This window comes from Anarhichas minor, unplaced genomic scaffold, assembly GCF_050575085.1.
Source record: "Anarhichas minor isolate MPS153535 unplaced genomic scaffold, ASM5057508v1 ptg000011l, whole genome shotgun sequence".
NCBI classification, from domain to species: Eukaryota; Metazoa; Chordata; class Actinopteri; order Perciformes; family Anarhichadidae; genus Anarhichas; species Anarhichas minor.
In genome coordinates, this window is record NW_027466457.1 from 10,255,233 (window position 1) to 10,271,760 (window position 16,528).

At 40.1% G+C, this 16,528-nt stretch overlaps 3 protein-coding genes across 4 annotated transcripts; 1 reads left to right on the forward strand and 2 right to left on the reverse strand.

The window, feature by feature from the left end:
• Positions 1–311: 311 nt before the first annotated feature.
• Positions 312–6,011, reverse strand: LOC142947641 (uncharacterized). 2 transcript variants are annotated; one of them, XM_076089351.1, is made up of 9 exons: positions 5,838–6,011; positions 3,343–4,984; positions 3,128–3,221; positions 2,017–2,197; positions 1,889–1,903; positions 1,594–1,677; positions 1,261–1,331; positions 969–1,104; positions 312–864 (listed from the first exon to the last, which is right to left on the reverse strand). In XM_076089351.1, the coding sequence occupies exons 1-9, from the start codon at positions 5,913–5,915 to the stop codon at positions 841–843; spliced, it is 2,325 nt and encodes a 774-aa protein (XP_075945466.1). In that variant the 5' UTR covers positions 5,916–6,011; the 3' UTR covers positions 312–840. The 2 variants fall into 2 exon arrangements, with proteins under 2 accessions (XP_075945466.1, XP_075945465.1); XM_076089350.1 differs by having other exon boundaries at positions 3,128–3,242.
• A 724-nt stretch (positions 6,012–6,735) lies between these two features.
• On the reverse strand, positions 6,736–11,664 carry slc35b4 (solute carrier family 35 member B4). The gene is made up of 10 exons (XM_076089352.1): positions 11,441–11,664; positions 10,343–10,456; positions 10,144–10,246; positions 10,018–10,067; positions 9,843–9,924; positions 9,679–9,739; positions 9,251–9,360; positions 9,044–9,119; positions 8,846–8,921; positions 6,736–8,543 (listed from the first exon to the last, which is right to left on the reverse strand). Exons 1-10 carry the CDS (start codon positions 11,515–11,517, stop codon positions 8,303–8,305), a joined length of 990 nt encoding a protein of 329 aa, XP_075945467.1. The 5' UTR covers positions 11,518–11,664; the 3' UTR covers positions 6,736–8,302.
• A 1,461-nt stretch (positions 11,665–13,125) lies between these two features.
• golt1bb (golgi transport 1Bb) lies at positions 13,126–16,032 on the forward strand. Its single transcript, XM_076089963.1, has 5 exons — positions 13,126–13,258; positions 14,101–14,192; positions 14,288–14,466; positions 14,564–14,645; positions 15,569–16,032. The coding sequence occupies exons 1-5, from the start codon at positions 13,234–13,236 to the stop codon at positions 15,605–15,607; spliced, it is 417 nt and encodes a 138-aa protein (XP_075946078.1). The 5' UTR covers positions 13,126–13,233; the 3' UTR covers positions 15,608–16,032.
• Positions 16,033–16,528: the final 496 nt, after the last annotated feature.

Below are 16,528 nucleotides of genomic sequence, written 5' to 3' on the forward strand. Positions count from 1 at the left end.
CATGCTCTTTATGGTTTTAAAAAATATATATTATTATATATAGTTTTTTCTTGACATATAGAGTACATCTCACATTTTTATTTTAATGCGTTTTATGTTTTGGTATATTGTTTTATGATTGATTAAAACCAAATCAAAGGAGGAAGATTAAAGGCGTATTCCAGTGATTTCTTGTAACCAAAATAATCCTGAAAACTTCCACAACTTCTGTGAATGGTGGAAAATAAAGTGAAGGTTCAGTCCTTAATTATGTAATGATGAAGAATGCATACCCTGTAGAAGAAATTGTGCACCAAACTACAACATTATGTGATTCCACAACAAAGTTTATTGAGACCGATTTAATTTTCTTTGCATGCATCAGAAAGAAAACTTCTGAAATAACTTATATACAGAATCAATAACCTCAAGCATGTACAAGTCTTTGTTACTTCACATCCCGCTCATTAAACAGTTCTTTCATGCATCTGAAATCTGATAATTAGCTTTCGTAACTTCAAGGCACACATACATATCGATTCACCAGGATGTCATTCCGTATATATATATATCTCACACAAACACCTGACTTAAATTCAAAATTCAAACTCCTTTTGTGTGCTTCACCTCATTGACAAAGACGAGCACATAAAATGAATTGATCCGTCTGTTATTTTTGTGGCACAATTGGTTTTAAGATGATCCCAAGAACCAGAGAGGTTGAAAACATGACGTCACCACGTTTTTCCAGATGTATGTAAAGGCTGGAGTCGATTCTCCTGTGACTCATCTGTCGGTCAACTTTTCCTTGCTGCAGCTGTAAAGCTTCCAGATGTTTTCATCCTCATCGAGCGGTCCACATTAACCTCCGGGGCTCAATTTATTCTGTACACAGGGGGCAGAAACGGGTTAAAACAACAGACAACAACTCAATGCGAGTGACGGGGAGTGAAGAAGCGGTAGATGTGTATATATATATTGAGTTGCACCTTCTTGGCGTTGTCCACACACTGCATGTAGGCCGAGGCGATGCTCGAGCACAACAGAGTCTTTCCCGTGTTGTCCTTGTAGCATTTCAGAATCTGACTCTGCAAGTCACCGCACACCGGCTGGATGTCGAAACGCCTGAGAGAGACATTCAAATATCAAACACCATGTTGGTTTGGTCGTTAACAGCATTATATTTCTCCATGGACCGTGGTTACACCTGCTACCATGGCCCTCTAAAATGTTTGCATATCATTTTTTACATTTATACAAACACAGTGACTCCAAACTTACGCAAAACGGTTGTGAGTCTCCTCTTTGCCCTTCTGGAAGCTCTCAGCAGTCACTTTGTAAAACTCAGTGCACTGTCAAAGAGGTAAAGAGTGAGAGTGAGAGTGAACCACAAGAGTAAAGTAGCAGCCCGGCAGCTAAACAACGAGCAAAAACTCAACAGGTGAAGCATCGTAAAGCCGAGGGGAGATTCGCATTCAGGGGAGCGACCCCCCCCATCATATATTACTTTTTGAGTCATAAATATTCAGTGTTATCAAGAAATAAAATAGGATTTAAACTAGTTTCCAAGGGCTTGAATGTAACTCGATGAGGAATAATCAAAATGTTTCTCACCTTTGCTTCAAGTTTGGCGACATGTTCCTTGTAGAGAGCGCCTCGTTTCATCAACTCTTTCTCCCTCTCCTCCAGCTGATGAGCCTGTGGGAGTTTTAAATGTTTTGCTGACGTCATCACCTCTCTTAAACCGGCCACATTCATGCAAATACAACATTTTATCGATTCATATTTTGCAGGCCGTGATAATTGATAACTGACTTTTTTCCTTCAGAGCTGTGATTTCAAGTGCGATTAGAGCAAAATGAAAGTGGAAAAAGTGAGTCATGCACGTATAAATACTCTCCCGTCTTACCTTCACCTCCATCCGCTGAAACAACATAAGAGGGCAAGAAAGAGAAAGAGGCACAATAAGAGGAAAGATTTTCACATTTACAAGAGAGATCTTGACACGCCAACTATTCATGTTTTTCTTGCGCTCACATAAAGCTGCACCATCAGCCTCTCGTCGCCAGTCTTCATTCTCTCCTTCATGATGGAGTCCGTCAGGTTCTCCACGTACGCCTCCTTCTCCGCCCCCAGCGTCTTCCTCACCTGCTCCTCCACCTGAGCCCGAACGGCTGCTCGGGCCTCCGATTGAGCCTGAGCCCTCATCTCCTCCAGCCTTCACACAGATCACATTTCATTACTCTTTCTGCTAGCAGTGATGCATCCTTCATACATTTCATGAGAGTGAATGATAGGTTGATTAGTTGACAGACAGAAATTCCATCAAGATTTCCTGCGTCATGCGACTGTAAACTGAATATCTTTTGGTTTTTAACTTTTGATCAACATCTTTATGGGTTCTGGGAAATATAAAATGAGCATTTTTCACAATTTTCATACACAAGATGATGAATCAATCGATTGATTGACAAAACCTTTTGGCTGGTTAACTCATAATGAAAATTATCGTAGGTTGCAGCCCTACAGTCATCTCATTTTTATCAATTTCCACTCATACTTTATATTTCTATGTTTAGAATTCGTAACATAGATGCACCTTTCTGTACAGTTGTAGGTTACACCCACAATTTGTATTTTATACCTCCTTTTGTTATGGTTTGCTCTACTGTCACTTTATACTATTTTACTACACTGATATTTATGTATTTTACTACATTTTAGAGGTGCAACTAATGATTATTTTTACTATCGGTTAATCGGCTGATTATTTTCTCAAATAGTCAATAATTGTATCTTATAAAATGGTGAAAATGTCCATCATAACGTTCCCAGAGTTTTTAAATTCCATGTTTTGTTCAACCAAAATATATTCAATTTACTTATAAATAACCACATTTAAGAAGTCTGAATCAGTGAATTTTTAACACTTTTAAAAGTTTATCAATTGACTAATCAATTCAATCAATAACCGTTTCAGCTTTCCTATGTATATCGAGCATCTTTCTTTACTTCAGGTAGAAAAATTATCCCCAATTTATCTGTATTTATTTTATCTCATCAAGCAAAGACAGGAACACAAAAATCTTCCCACACATATGAGATGTGACAGAAACTCAGTAAAACGTTCACAGTAATGTGTCCTTACTGTCGCTGCAGCTCCTGCCTCTTCTGGTTGATCTCCTCCTCCAGACTCATCTGCATCTCCTCTTTGATCTTCTGCCTCAGCTCTTCCTCCACCACTGCAGGAGGAACGGGTGAAGCTGTAAGTAAACATATTACATTTGTGAGAAAAAAAAAAAGCATAAGAAGTTGATTTATTTCAAACTGTTGCATCAATCTTTATCGTGGTGATCAGCTCACCTGCTGCAGGTGGCGCTGCTGAGGCAACAGCAGGTACTTCGTCCTCAACAACAGGGGGCAGAGACGGGTTTATGGTGGGCTCCTCAGCAGGAGGAGCTGGAGAGGGTGGAGGTGGTGCCAGAGGCTCTACGAAGGGTTCACTTATAGGTGCTTCAGTCGGTATGATGGCCAGCTCCACACAGTGACAGGGTAGGGGGGGCTCTTCAAAAGTGAGCTCTGGAGGAGGTGCTGGTGCTGCCACCGGCTCCGGAGGAGGTGAGGGTGCTGCCACCGGCTCTAGGGGAGGAGATGGTGCTGCCACTGGCTCCAGGGGAGGAGATGGTGCTGCCACCGGTTTCAGAGGAGGAGAGGGTGCTGCCACCGGCTCCAGAGGAGGAGAAGGTGCTGCCACTGGCTCCAGGGGAGGAGATGGTGCTGCCACTGGCTCCAGGGGAGGAGATGGTGCTGCCACCGGTTTCAGAGGAGGAGATGGTGCTGCCACCGGTTTCAGAGGAGGAGAGGGTGCTGCCACCGGCTCCAGGGGAGGAGATGGTGCTGCCACTGGCTCCAGAGGAGGAGATGGTGCTGCCACCGGTTCCAGAGGAGGAGAGGGTGCTGCCACCGGCTCCAGAGGAGGTGAAATAAGTTCACATGGAGGCGGTGGATCGACAGCTGAAACCAGGACAGGAGGCATTTCTTTTTCAACTGCAGCAGGTGAGACTGCAGCTCCAACAAGAGTCGTCTCCACTTGCAGCGGTAAAACTAGAGCTTCAACAGGAGCAGAATCAACATGACAGGTTGGTGTTATTGGTTGAACTGGTGTAAATTCAACAGTGGGTGGAGGTTGAGCCATTTCCACTGGTATTATAACAGATTCAACAGAGGGAGTGACAGCAGCAGGTTCAATAGTAGTTGGAGATGTTTCAGAGGGCAGCAGTGAAGCTAAAGGTTCAGGTGGAGCTACAGCCGATTCTACGGGTGGAGGTAGGACAACAGGGTCGAAGATGTGTTCTGCTATCGCCGGAGTAGACATGGTTTCTGGCTCTACATGAGGTAGGATGAAGGATTCAACAGGAGGCAGGACTACTGGATCTCCAGCAGCTGGTGGTGGAGGAGGAGGAGGCGATTCAAGCTCCACAGGTGCTTCTACTTGTGGAGATGGTGTAGATGGAGGAGGGGCTGCTACCACAGGGATGGTTAGAGGTGGAGTTTTTGGCGGGGCTTCGGGCTCCAGAGTAGGAGGAAGGGAGTGAAACTTTACAGGAGGAGGTGGTTTCACTGATGGAGGTGTGGGTGGGGCTTCTTGAGGAGGAGGAGGAGGAGGAGTGGGTGCAGCGGCATCTGAGACAACAGGCTCAATTAGAGGTGGAGTTTTTGGCTCTACAGGTGGAGGCGGGGATGCAGGCTCCACAGAGGTAGGAGGCAGGGAGTGAAACTTTACAGGAGGAGGAGGGACGAGTTTTACAGCAGGAGAAGGTTCCGCTGACGGAGGTGTGGATGGTGTGATGAACGGAGGAGGAGGCGTCAGAAGAGGCATCAAGTGTTCGACAGAGGGGGCGGGAACTGGAGTGGGTGTTTGTGTTTCAGGTGAGCGAAAATTAGGACGTCCACCCTGTGAGACCTTTGGAGACTCTTTCATCCGGTGGATCACTTTATCTGACAGCTGAAGAGAAACAAGACAAACACTTGTTAATACGGATTAATCAGCGTCTCTTCTCATTCTAATGTGTTTTTCTTTCCCTCAGCAGCTTGTGACCAGCCTAAGTTGATTTAATTTTGTTGTTTTGGTCTGAAAATCCAGTTTTTCCAGCTTTGTTTCTGTTCAGTTTCTACTGTTGTGTTTTGAAGTTAGGAGGAGGAGCTACAGAACAGCTACTGTGCAGAGCTTGTAGGGAAAATAACAGTTTTGAAAGCCTGATATAAGAAAAAACATGGATTATCATTTAAAAATTAGGAAATAATAATAAAAAATGTTGTCACGATCACATATTTTTATTATATGAACTACCTCACATTCTTGTTATTTATTAGAAAAGCAGTTGGGAAAAGGACAACCCATGTTTTGGCTACTTGGTCTAAAAAAGTTTAGAGTTTTCTAGACGTTGCATGAGGTCACCAGTAGTGGTCAAAATAACAAGATGTCACAGATTATAACTGCCTACAAATAACTAAAGGATTGTTAAGAGTTCATTCACAGAAGTAAAGCTACTTTCATTATTTTGTCAGGTTATTAAAAATATAAATAAATAATATTTGCAGTTATATTCATGATATAATTGATCATTTGAGACCCTGACTTTGTGCTGTGACAACAAACATGAGGGCGAGATCAATACTTATGGATTACATATCACAGAATCAGAGAATTAAAGATCAGCCACGATTGCAGATGAAACAAAAAAACAAAACACTCGTGCACACTGCAGCGACGGTCTCTCTTTTTGAAACAGTCTGCACTAATGTATTTAAATGTCTCCCACTTCAAGTCCATGCATTCTCCCTGAGCTTTCACTCACCCGAATGCCCTTCACAAAAGTAACTCCTCCGCCTTCACCATCCTCACGAGAGAGGTGACTCGGGCTGTTTCCCCCCATCCACGCACGATCAGGACCGGGTGCGTACTAAAAAATATTGAATCCACAACGTGTGTCTGCACTCAGTGAAATAAACTCTATGATCAGCTGCAACAATCTGCCCTTCCCACCACTGGGTGTCAACATCAGCTGCTGCTATTGGATGCAGCTGAACAAGGCCTCTCTGGATTGGTCAACTCACTTTAAAGCCAATGAAACGTAAAGGAACATCGTGTCCCATCGTGCAACATTTATTAAACGAATTAAAAATTCATTGTACTTTTTCCCAGTGGTGGAGGTAGTACTCAGATAGTTCACTGGAGTAAAAGTAGCAACACAACCACGTGGAATTACTCAAGTAAAAGTCCTGGATTCAAAGTGTTACAAAAATATTAGAATCCAAATATACTTAAAAAGTAGTCATTATACATATTGGCCCATTTCATAATATATTACATTATTGTATCATAACTATTGATGCATTTATGTTTAAGCATCACATAAATGTTGCAGCTGGTAAAAGTGCAGCTAATTTCAACTACTTTATTTACCACAGGGTTGCTTAATCTGTAATAATACTTCATAATTTATTAGTTAGAATATAATTTGTATTAATAATCTGAATCTGATAAGTAGTTACAGCTGTCAGATGAATAAAGTGGAACATAAAATACAATATTTCCTGAAGAAATGTAGTAGAGTACAAGTATTAAAATAGAAATACCATGTACAGTGCTTGAGTGAATGTACTTAGTGACTTTTGACCGCTACTTTATAAACAAGCACTTCTTGTTATGCTTAATTATTTGACAATGCAGCTACAGAGACTCTGAAATCTATATTTATAGTCAGGTTTGTCATTTTAATTCCAGCAGGCAGGGAGTGTAAAGTATTGTACTGTACAATGTGATGTTTTTCATTGATTAAATAATGATCTGATACACCTGAGACACTTTGACACACGAGGGAAATGAAACACAGCAACGACATGATCTCCATAAATGATCCATTTGTATATTCATGTTTCAAAATAATCCTGATTCAGCTGCTTAAACATTTATATAGTAATACAATAGTATTTTGTGTATTCAGCTTCACATTGTTGTGTTCACTGTAATCCTGTCGATGAACATTACCATCAAGGCTAATATTGAGGAAATTAGTTGTCACATTAAAAAAATAAATATTTAAATAATGTTCAGACAAAAGAAAAGTTGCACCATGATTTTGCATCAGTGACTGTGAATGAGGTACTGAAGTTAAAGAATAGGGTTGGTGATATTCTATATTTATATTCTTAAATTATTATAGTTCTATATTTTAACAAGGAGCCAAAGTCTGATACAACTTGTTCCTCTGTGCCGTAGAGTTCCATTGATTTCCAAAAACTCATTGATGAGCCACATGACATGTTCCCTCATTATGATGAACTTGGGCACTGCAGTTTATTTTTAGACCATTATAAACACGTCCTGCTGTATCTACTCATTAGTGCACTAATTGTGTATTAATCCGCGGCTGAAAATAGTCCCAACCAAATGCACTATTTAATCCTGTTTGAGTAACGTTTTATAGAAACTACAGTACCCAACTGTTTTATTTTAATTATTTAACCACTTAAAAAAAAAAAAAAAAAAGGTTTTTAGAGCAGCTTTTTTGGCCACTTGGGGGCACAACAGTAATGTTGCATTGAACAATTATTTTCATTATCGATTAATCTGCTTTTCACATTTAGTTCATGAAAGATCAGAAACAACAATTGAAAGCCCAAAAAAATTTAACTGACCTTAAAAGGTGCTAAATTCAAAATTCAGAGTATTGCCTCCACACGGCTCTCAACATGGTGACGGCTGAGCTGGCGGCTAGCAGCTAACGGTGCTAACAGTGCAAACACCAACAACACTGAAAGAGCTAACTGTGTTTATCTATTCTGCGGTGACCATTGTAAATAGTTGTTTGCTGCTATATTAAAGCTCTGAATATCGTACAGAGAACCTTTAAGCAAATTCTCCCTTTTAAGAGTTTTAAATACTTATAATTCACTTGGAGTCGTGTTTATGCCCACTTGATATTCACTCTCTTTGAGCTCTGTGTTTGGTCTCAACCAACTGTGGAGGGAAATATTTGTCTCTTTAGCTGCTAAATGTTCAATTATGTTGAGTCGCTGACTGTCTGCGGTCTTAAATACAGACCAACGCAAAGAAAATATAGAAGGTCACCAGCCTTATCTTGTAAACTGTTGCATGTGTATGTGTGTGTGTGTGAGAGAGGTTTCCTACGGCCTAAACTAAATGACATACGTAACTGTATAAAATCACTGCAGGATAGTCGACCAATAACAATCTCCAAGTCCAACACAGCGGCTGTTTTCTATTCGACCACCAGTCCTTTCTTCTTCTTCTGTCTCTTTAATCTGCCTTCTTCTCGGGTCCACGCAGAGCCGCCCGCACGCTGTTCCACACCTCCGTGTACAGCAGAGTGCCCAGGAAGACCACCCCTGTGCCCACCCAGTGCCACTCGGTGAAGGGGTTTTGGAAGTACATGATGGAGAAGATGAGGCTGAGGAACTTTCTCAGGGTCACCACCAGAGTGACGGTCAGCGAGGCGCACTCTGTGGTGAGAATGAAAACACCGCGAATGCACACGTACCTGAAAAAAATGGTTAAAGTCTGTAACAAGAGTGTGAGAAAATAAAAAACCTGCCATTTGTTGAATGGCAGGTTTTTCTAAAGTTGAATTGAATTCCTCGACAACAAACAAAAACAAAAGCATTGTTTAGCATCTTCACTTGCAAACCTCTCGTCACATGTTGGATGTGTCTACTTCGTCAGTGGAGAGCAGTAGTAGAAATTAGTTCTATCATCTCGTGGAGGTTGGGCACCAACGTAATAAGGTAATAACTGCTACAGAAGATTAAAAAAATATATATATATTTTTGTTTTACAGGATACTGTGTGATGACGTTGATCAGCAGGTAGAGCCACATTAGCGGCACAGTGACTCCAACCACAGGAACAACTGTAGGAGCTGAGAGAGAGAGAGAGAGAGAGAGAGAGAGAGAGAGAGAGAGAGAGAGAGAGAGAGAGAGAGGTTTATTTACATCTGTGAGACAAAACGTTCGCTCTCCTGAATGAATCGTTGGCACTCACTGCTCTGACTGAAGTAGACACAGTGGTTGTAGATGTCTGTGGAGAGAAGCAGGAAGCCCGGCAGAGGCAGGCAGTGCTACAAAGAGACAAAAAGATCAACAGCTGTTGAAGTGATAATTTATGCCCAAGAGGGAATATTTCCTCATAGCTTGAACGTCTGAATCTTGCATGCAGAGTCCTGCATGTCGGAGCAGAGAGAACGCTCACATTATAGAAGAGAGCTTCCTTGGAGTGTTTTCCGTACTGCTTGTACAGCGTTTCCTGGAAGATGCCCATCCTCGCAGACATCAGCAGAGCGAAGGTCAGCATGCCAATACCTTAATGGACAGAAATCATCAACAACAACAACAACAACAACAACAACAACAAAAAATAAAAATACTTGTACGACATCATGTTAATGTCATTTATCAAGCATAAGCTACATTCTCTTTAGCTTAGCTAGCAAGCAGTTTGAAGACGTCACTGGACTGTGGAAAGTTACGATGTAAGTTTTCACTATTTTACGACGTTTTATAGACTAAATGCTTCACAGATTAAATCAACAAAAGTAACCGATTGCTAAATTGTTAACGAAAAGGACTCCTATTCCAACTGACATGTTAATATGAAGTGTTTGGCACCCGAAAACTCACCTACAAGCCAGCGCATGAAGGCATGAACGTTTTGCTCTTCTGATCCCTCATTGGTCACATTCTGCAGAAACAAAAATGACATAATGCATAAAAAAATGTACACGTCAACATGGCGTATTTATAGACAAATATAATGGTGGATTGAAGAAATGCAGAGGACTCACCACTTGTTTGGCAGACATGATGGTGCAGATGAAGATACCGGCTGAAACTAAAGCTATAGACAGATATTTACTCGCTGAATACCTGCAGGGGAAGAAGAAAGTGAGACACTTTGAAACCTGCAGACTTGCCTTCATCCATACAAGCTCTTATTGTTGTCACAGGAAGCAGGCGTACCTTTTCTTCAGGATGATTATTCCCAGAATCATGTTCGCGATCAGCGATCCCTGCAAAGAAACAAGGCGTGGATCGGACCGAGGTGGAGGTGATGGATGGAGGTGATTGACAAACAACAGTTCTTACCGATCTGAAGATCATGTGTAACGGCATGGCGATGTTGAAGTTCAGAGCGTAGTTGTTGATCACACTGACTGTGAAGAACATGGTCACCATGATCACATAGTTCCTGGAGAAATAAAGGGACATAACGGGTTTATTTCAGCGTCCGTTCTACATATGTTTCTGCTGCAGCAAGTTCAAAGCCCCATCGATGAGTTTTTACCTTACAGGGATCGCTGGTTTCTTCCTCCCAAAGTGTGTTTCGAAGATGAAACCTTCTAATGCGATGAATAAAAACTGAGCGAAGGTGACTATGTTGCCACATCCTGGAAACTGTCTGAAGGACAAAACAACAGAAAGTATCCACATTTAATAGATTTAAAGAGGTTTGATTATTAATGGAGTTGCAAAACACAGACTACTTTAAAACAGGCAAGGGCAATGTGTTTACATTTCTGTTGGATAATTGGAAGTGTGATATAAACTGTTGATAGTTTTGTGTTGTATTGAGATTAGCTTTGTTTTTCTCTATTTAACATTTTCTTTTGGACCTTTGCTTTCACAATTGTAGTGATTTATTTGGACACCCAGGACGATTAAAGCTAATGAGGAAAGAGGGAGCAAGTATGCGCACATACAGGCAAAGATACGGGTGCAAGAAAAAAAAAAAATACATTACAACTATTTGAGTTGATCACTGGCTCTACAGAAAAAAAGCCTTTTTTTTTTACTTTCACACTTGCCTGAGGAATATCTTTTAGATCAAAACAAGAAAAAATGGAGAAAAAGAGAAATAAAGTGTTTATTTGTAGCCTAACAGCAGGCATACCTCCTTCGTTCCCTGCAGACGTTAATGAGGATCCCATCAAATAAAAGAATAATCAAATAACCAGTTCCCTCATGTGTACTTTGCACTAACCTTTACTTCATATTTCCCATTTGTCCTTATTCTATTTAAGTCATGAATGTATGACTTCTACTGTACTATATGGCCTAAACATACAGTAGGCTGTATTGTATATTTATACAAATATTTTCAATCCATATCAAACATCTTGGCTAAAAAACAACAACATTTGGGATGAATTAAGTTGCCTCTTATCTTGTTTTAAAATAGCACCAGTGTAGCAGTCAGTTCAGAGCATTTAATGAACTTCCACGAGTACAAGAGCTACTTAATTACCCTACTAGTTACTTTATAGCTCTGTTAATGTGTAAATGTATCGCTCCACAGAGACACTTCATATTTGGATACAGTAACAAACACTCGTACAGTGGGAAGTTAAAGCTGTGGAAACAGGACAGTCAGTTTGTCACTGACCTTACAAGCAGCTCGAGAGACACCACATTGCAGCAGCATCCGACAAACACCAGAGCAATAGCAGCACCAGTACCCATGTTGGTTCACCGCTGAGAACAACTCGGTGCAAAACGTGTCACTTGATAAAGCAGATTTCCAATCGGTGCATATTTGCAAACACGCAGCGTCTTTTGTCTTAGAGCAGATCTTCTGCTTCGACACAAAACTCTGAATCTGAAATTGAAACGCTTCCTTATTGCGTGGGCTGTTGGGAGTTGTAGTTCCTTTCTGACATCGGGGGAATAAGGCACGCAGTGTTGTTAACAGTATCAGTATTTAAGGCAACATTAAAAAATAAATATATGTATTGTTTGGGCAATAACATTAGATGCACATTTTAGTGAAATATGTGGAAAATTATGAACAGAAAGCGTAAATGAATGTGTTAATTTGGCGCAATCACTGCGCAGTTGTGACGCACAGAAACGTTCGGACCTGCATGCGCATACCAGTACTGCCTTAAAAAATGTGAAGAGCTCTCACTCTGCTTGAATCTCTGGGTATTTTAAGAAACAGGTTAATCAGTCCAAGATTTGAGAGGGTCACAGGTTTATCAGACACTATAGATCCATCGGTGACCCTGAATGGTCATATTATATGTGGTTATTTTGTGCAATCTTATACATCACAATGTGTTTGAAAGCATACATGTCAAATGCATAAAGCCGTGCTGTGATTTCACTGTTGGAGATGTAGCCAACTGCATATATTTAGAAAACACAACAGAAACTGGCAGTTTTATCAGCAGCAGTAGATGCTGTTATGTTAATTAGGGAATTTGTCAACAGCAGCATTTCACATGCAAGTGTCATAGATTTGTCCTACTGGTGATAAAACAATTAAGTGGGAGTTTTAGTAAATGTAATGTGAAAATCGACTGTCTTAAATACTGGTCTGACTAGATCTTCAAAATGGGGGGTTTTAATCCATAGTCTATCTAATGGAAAATCTGTTGTTATGACCAGTGATGGAAGCGATCAGATCTTTGACTTACAAGTCCTGCATTCAAAATAATCAGACCAGAGCGTTATACTGTACATCAACATACATGCAGCATTTTTCATGCTGATCATGAAGGAGACAATGTAAACTACTTTATATAATATCAGGTAGTTTATTCTATAATAGTGCATCATATTTCTAAAGGCAAAGTAACAAGCAACTGCAGCTGTCAGATAAGAATAACGCAGGAAAACTGCAGAATCAAGTAGGTTTTTACAGGAGTATGTCTTGGTGTTTTTGGGGCATAACAATAAACATAGGAAAAAAAAGGTAAAAAGCGAGTACTGCAAAGTCAAGAAACATACAAAATAAAATAGAAAAATGTACAATAAAAATAAGAATAATATACAATAATAATTAATAATAATATTTCAAAATACAATATGTTTTTGATGTATGTCTATGTTTTGTAAAGAGCTGTACAGTGTTTTGCAAAAAGAAAGACGTATAAAGAATATAACGTGCAATGTACAGAATGAAAGTGATTTACGAATGTAAAGTAAAAGCACGTCAAAGTTGTGCTGACAACATCGGGGAGCAGAAACACGACCACGTGCAGGACCGACAACTGTAACATAGACGATCTCCGGTAGAATACGTGCGTGTCTCCGGACGACGTGGCGTAACGACCCGCTATAGCTTCGCCTCCACCGCTGCTACTGTTCTAACGGCGGAAAGCAGCAGGTTTGAGCTGTTACGAGCTCCGTGTTCTTTGATTATTTATTAAATATTTATCTCCTGCTGCCGCCACAATGATTTCACTCACGGACTCACAAAGTAAGATCGGTTGATGTTTTTCCGTGTCTTTTGTCGTTGTTTTTTTGGTGCGTAAAACCCGGTTAGTGAGCTGAACATCTGAGGTTAGCAGCTCAAACACCATTGGCTGAGATTGTAGTTACGTCATGTAGCTGTACGTCATTGTGAAGGGTTTTAAATTGAGAAATAACTCTTTTATTTTCTTAAAATATACTTCCCTTCGTATGCATTCAGGTTATCAACTAGTTTGTTATAATGTATCTATTAAAACGTAAACCATTAGCATATTAGTTGCCATCAATTACCTACATCACTAGTATTAAAATGGTTCTGTGTAAAATATACTAAAGTAATTCATTCCACATTGGAATTGCAAGCAAGTGCTATGATTTACCTTTTCTTTAATTGATTGAAATGGGAATTTAATCAACTACTAACAATGTTGTTTCAGCACTAAACACCGAATTAGGAGTTTGTAATATGGATAAAATGATCTGTCAGTGTGTCTGATTTGATGTATTTGATATTGCCATCTCTCGTTACATCACATAGATGCAAAGATCTTTTAGAAAATCCAATATTGCTCTTGAATGGAGACCAATGCACTCCTTGTGAATACTGGAATGCTCATATGTTTTTATACATTTATTCACACATGTTCTTTTTTATTTATCTTTAACTGTTTATTTTGTGTGTGTTTGAGGTGTTTGCCTTGTTTATTGTTATCCGATCTTCCTTTCTAATTTGTTGCTAGTTATTAGTGTCTGCAGCTGCTGGGTTTCTTCACGGAAATCTAAGTATAATCTCACCAACAGTTTATTTCATGCTTCCACATATTTTAATAACCGTTTTGTTTCTCACAGAAATTGGGATGGGGCTGACAGGGTTCGGTGTGTTTTTCCTCTTCTTTGGGATGATGCTGTTTTTTGATAAAGCTCTCCTCGCCATTGGAAATGTGAGTTGACCAATGATCCGATTATCACACTGCACGACAGTCAAACATCTCCCTCACCTATACGGTCTTATTGTGTGTCTTTGCTCGTTGTGCAGATCCTGTTTGTTTCGGGCCTGTCCTTCGTCATCGGCCTGGAGCGAACGTTCAGATTCTTCTTCCAGAGACACAAAGTGAAAGCCACCAGCTTCTTCCTCGGAGGGGTGCTGGTGGTTCTCATCGGCTGGCCGATCGTTGGAGTCGTTCTGGAGATCTACGGTTTCTTCCTCTTATTCAGGTCGGCTCAAACAGAGAGAATACAAAATCTCATTGCCATCAATATCCTGAATCAATGTGATTTATTGGCCTCACCTCTCTCGCTCTCTCATTAACAGAGGGTTCTTCCCGGTGGCGGTGGGCTTCATGAGACGGGTACCTGTGCTCGGGTCTTTGCTCAGTTTACCAGGGATCAGTGCAGTAAGTATCACATCCAGCAATCAACCGCAAACTGAATGCCCCTTTAAATGAATGCAGACTTTTAAACTTGCTTCAGACACTTTTGTCTCGTTATTTTATGTGTCCCTTTGTATCAGAAGCTGCAACAACATACGATGTTTGACAGTTAGATCCTGAAAGAAACGCAGTATTTACAAGCTGTTGTCCCAAAAGTTAGGAAGCCAAGACAAAAAGTTACAAAAATGAATTTAGTAGTTTACTTTTAGGGTTTTAACAAACGATTATTTTCATTATTATTCATTGTTTGGATAAAAATACATTTCAAAAAATGTTAAGATTTGTCACAGCCCGAGGTGATGTATTCAAATAGTCAGTCATCCAAAATCAAAAGATACTCAGTATGATATGATAGTAATATCATACATTCCAAAACTAAAGAATCCTCACATTTTAAAAGCTGGAACCGGAGAATTTGTTTTGCATTTTTGCTTGAAAAATATCCAAAATGATGAATAAATTATCTAAATAGATGTAGATTGACTTTCTGTACTGATTTTCATTTTGTCCATTCATAAACAAATCGTTGGAGCTATACTGATGTCATTACAAAGATTCCCCATAGAAGCCGACCCTCTTTCATGCTGTGCTGACAATAACTAAAGCCAACGTGTGAGCGAGTGACAGTCTGAGGACAGAGTCTCTGTTGTACTGAACACATGGAGTCTGTTGTCAGGGAAGACTGTTGGAGTCCAGGATCAGTTCTCAGTGATATAATTATCTTAATGTCTCATTGCGTCTTTAGGGAAAACTTTCCTTTCAGTATAGTTTCAAAAGATTTCTTTTCTCCTTTTCTTCCTCTGAGCTTTAAACTTATTTTGTCTGATTCAGTATAAGTTGTAAAAGTTGCAGCTTATAAATAACACTGTTGTCTTATTCTCTTTCAGCTGGTGGATAAAATTGGTGAGAGCAACAACATGGTATAACAGAGGACTGTTTTTGTATGAGAGGAGAGCGTCAGTATTTATCATATAGTTATCATAGTTACTGTATACTTTGGTCATTGCCACTCCAGAACTGTGAATCCAAACTAAGTGCATCTGTGGGTGTTTGACTGACGTCATGGTGTTTTGAATCTGACAGCCAAGAGATTTCTTTTCAATTATTATTTTAAAAGCTGGAAGCAGGTCTCCCATTTTGTATCGTTCCTGTCTGATGTTTATGGGCCGATGACTTGGGACCACTGGATTCACTCAGCGGAGAGTCGGGAGCTCTTTGCAGCATCCTCTCCTCTGGATTGTGTGCCTGAACTGAGAGCTTCAATGTTACTGGAATTTTGTACATTAAAAAATAAATAATGTTTTACTGTAACTTTTGTAAGTGCATACTTGGAATAAAGTGTCTTTTATAAGTTTGTGTTGTGGTTTTTTGCAGCAGAGATGACAGTTTTAAATGCCACCCAGGATAATTATTACAGTAAAAATACCTTCGATTTGTGTAAGAGCTAGTCTGGCTCTGTCCAAAGGTAAAGATCCACTTACCAGCACGTTATAAAAACAAATTACAACAAAGTACATGATGAAAAGTGCAGGACTTGAACTATTGTTAGGCTACCTTCCTCCTCCTCATCCTCAGGCCTCATGCACAGGTCTACGCCCACGTACTCTACTGACACGCTGTCATCAGTAGTGTCAGTAAAGTAGTCAACTTTCATTCATAAAATCTCACCAGTGTCGTCATCACGCGGTGACCTCGTGAAGAGACTCCGCTGCTGATGAGAGTCTTAACAAGTGTAAATCTGTCTCTCTCTCTCTCTGTGGTTAATGAGCGGTGACAGATTTAACAACACCTGTCACTCTGTTCAGTGGAAATATAACGAGAGGACCAACTGAGGTACTAATTATTCT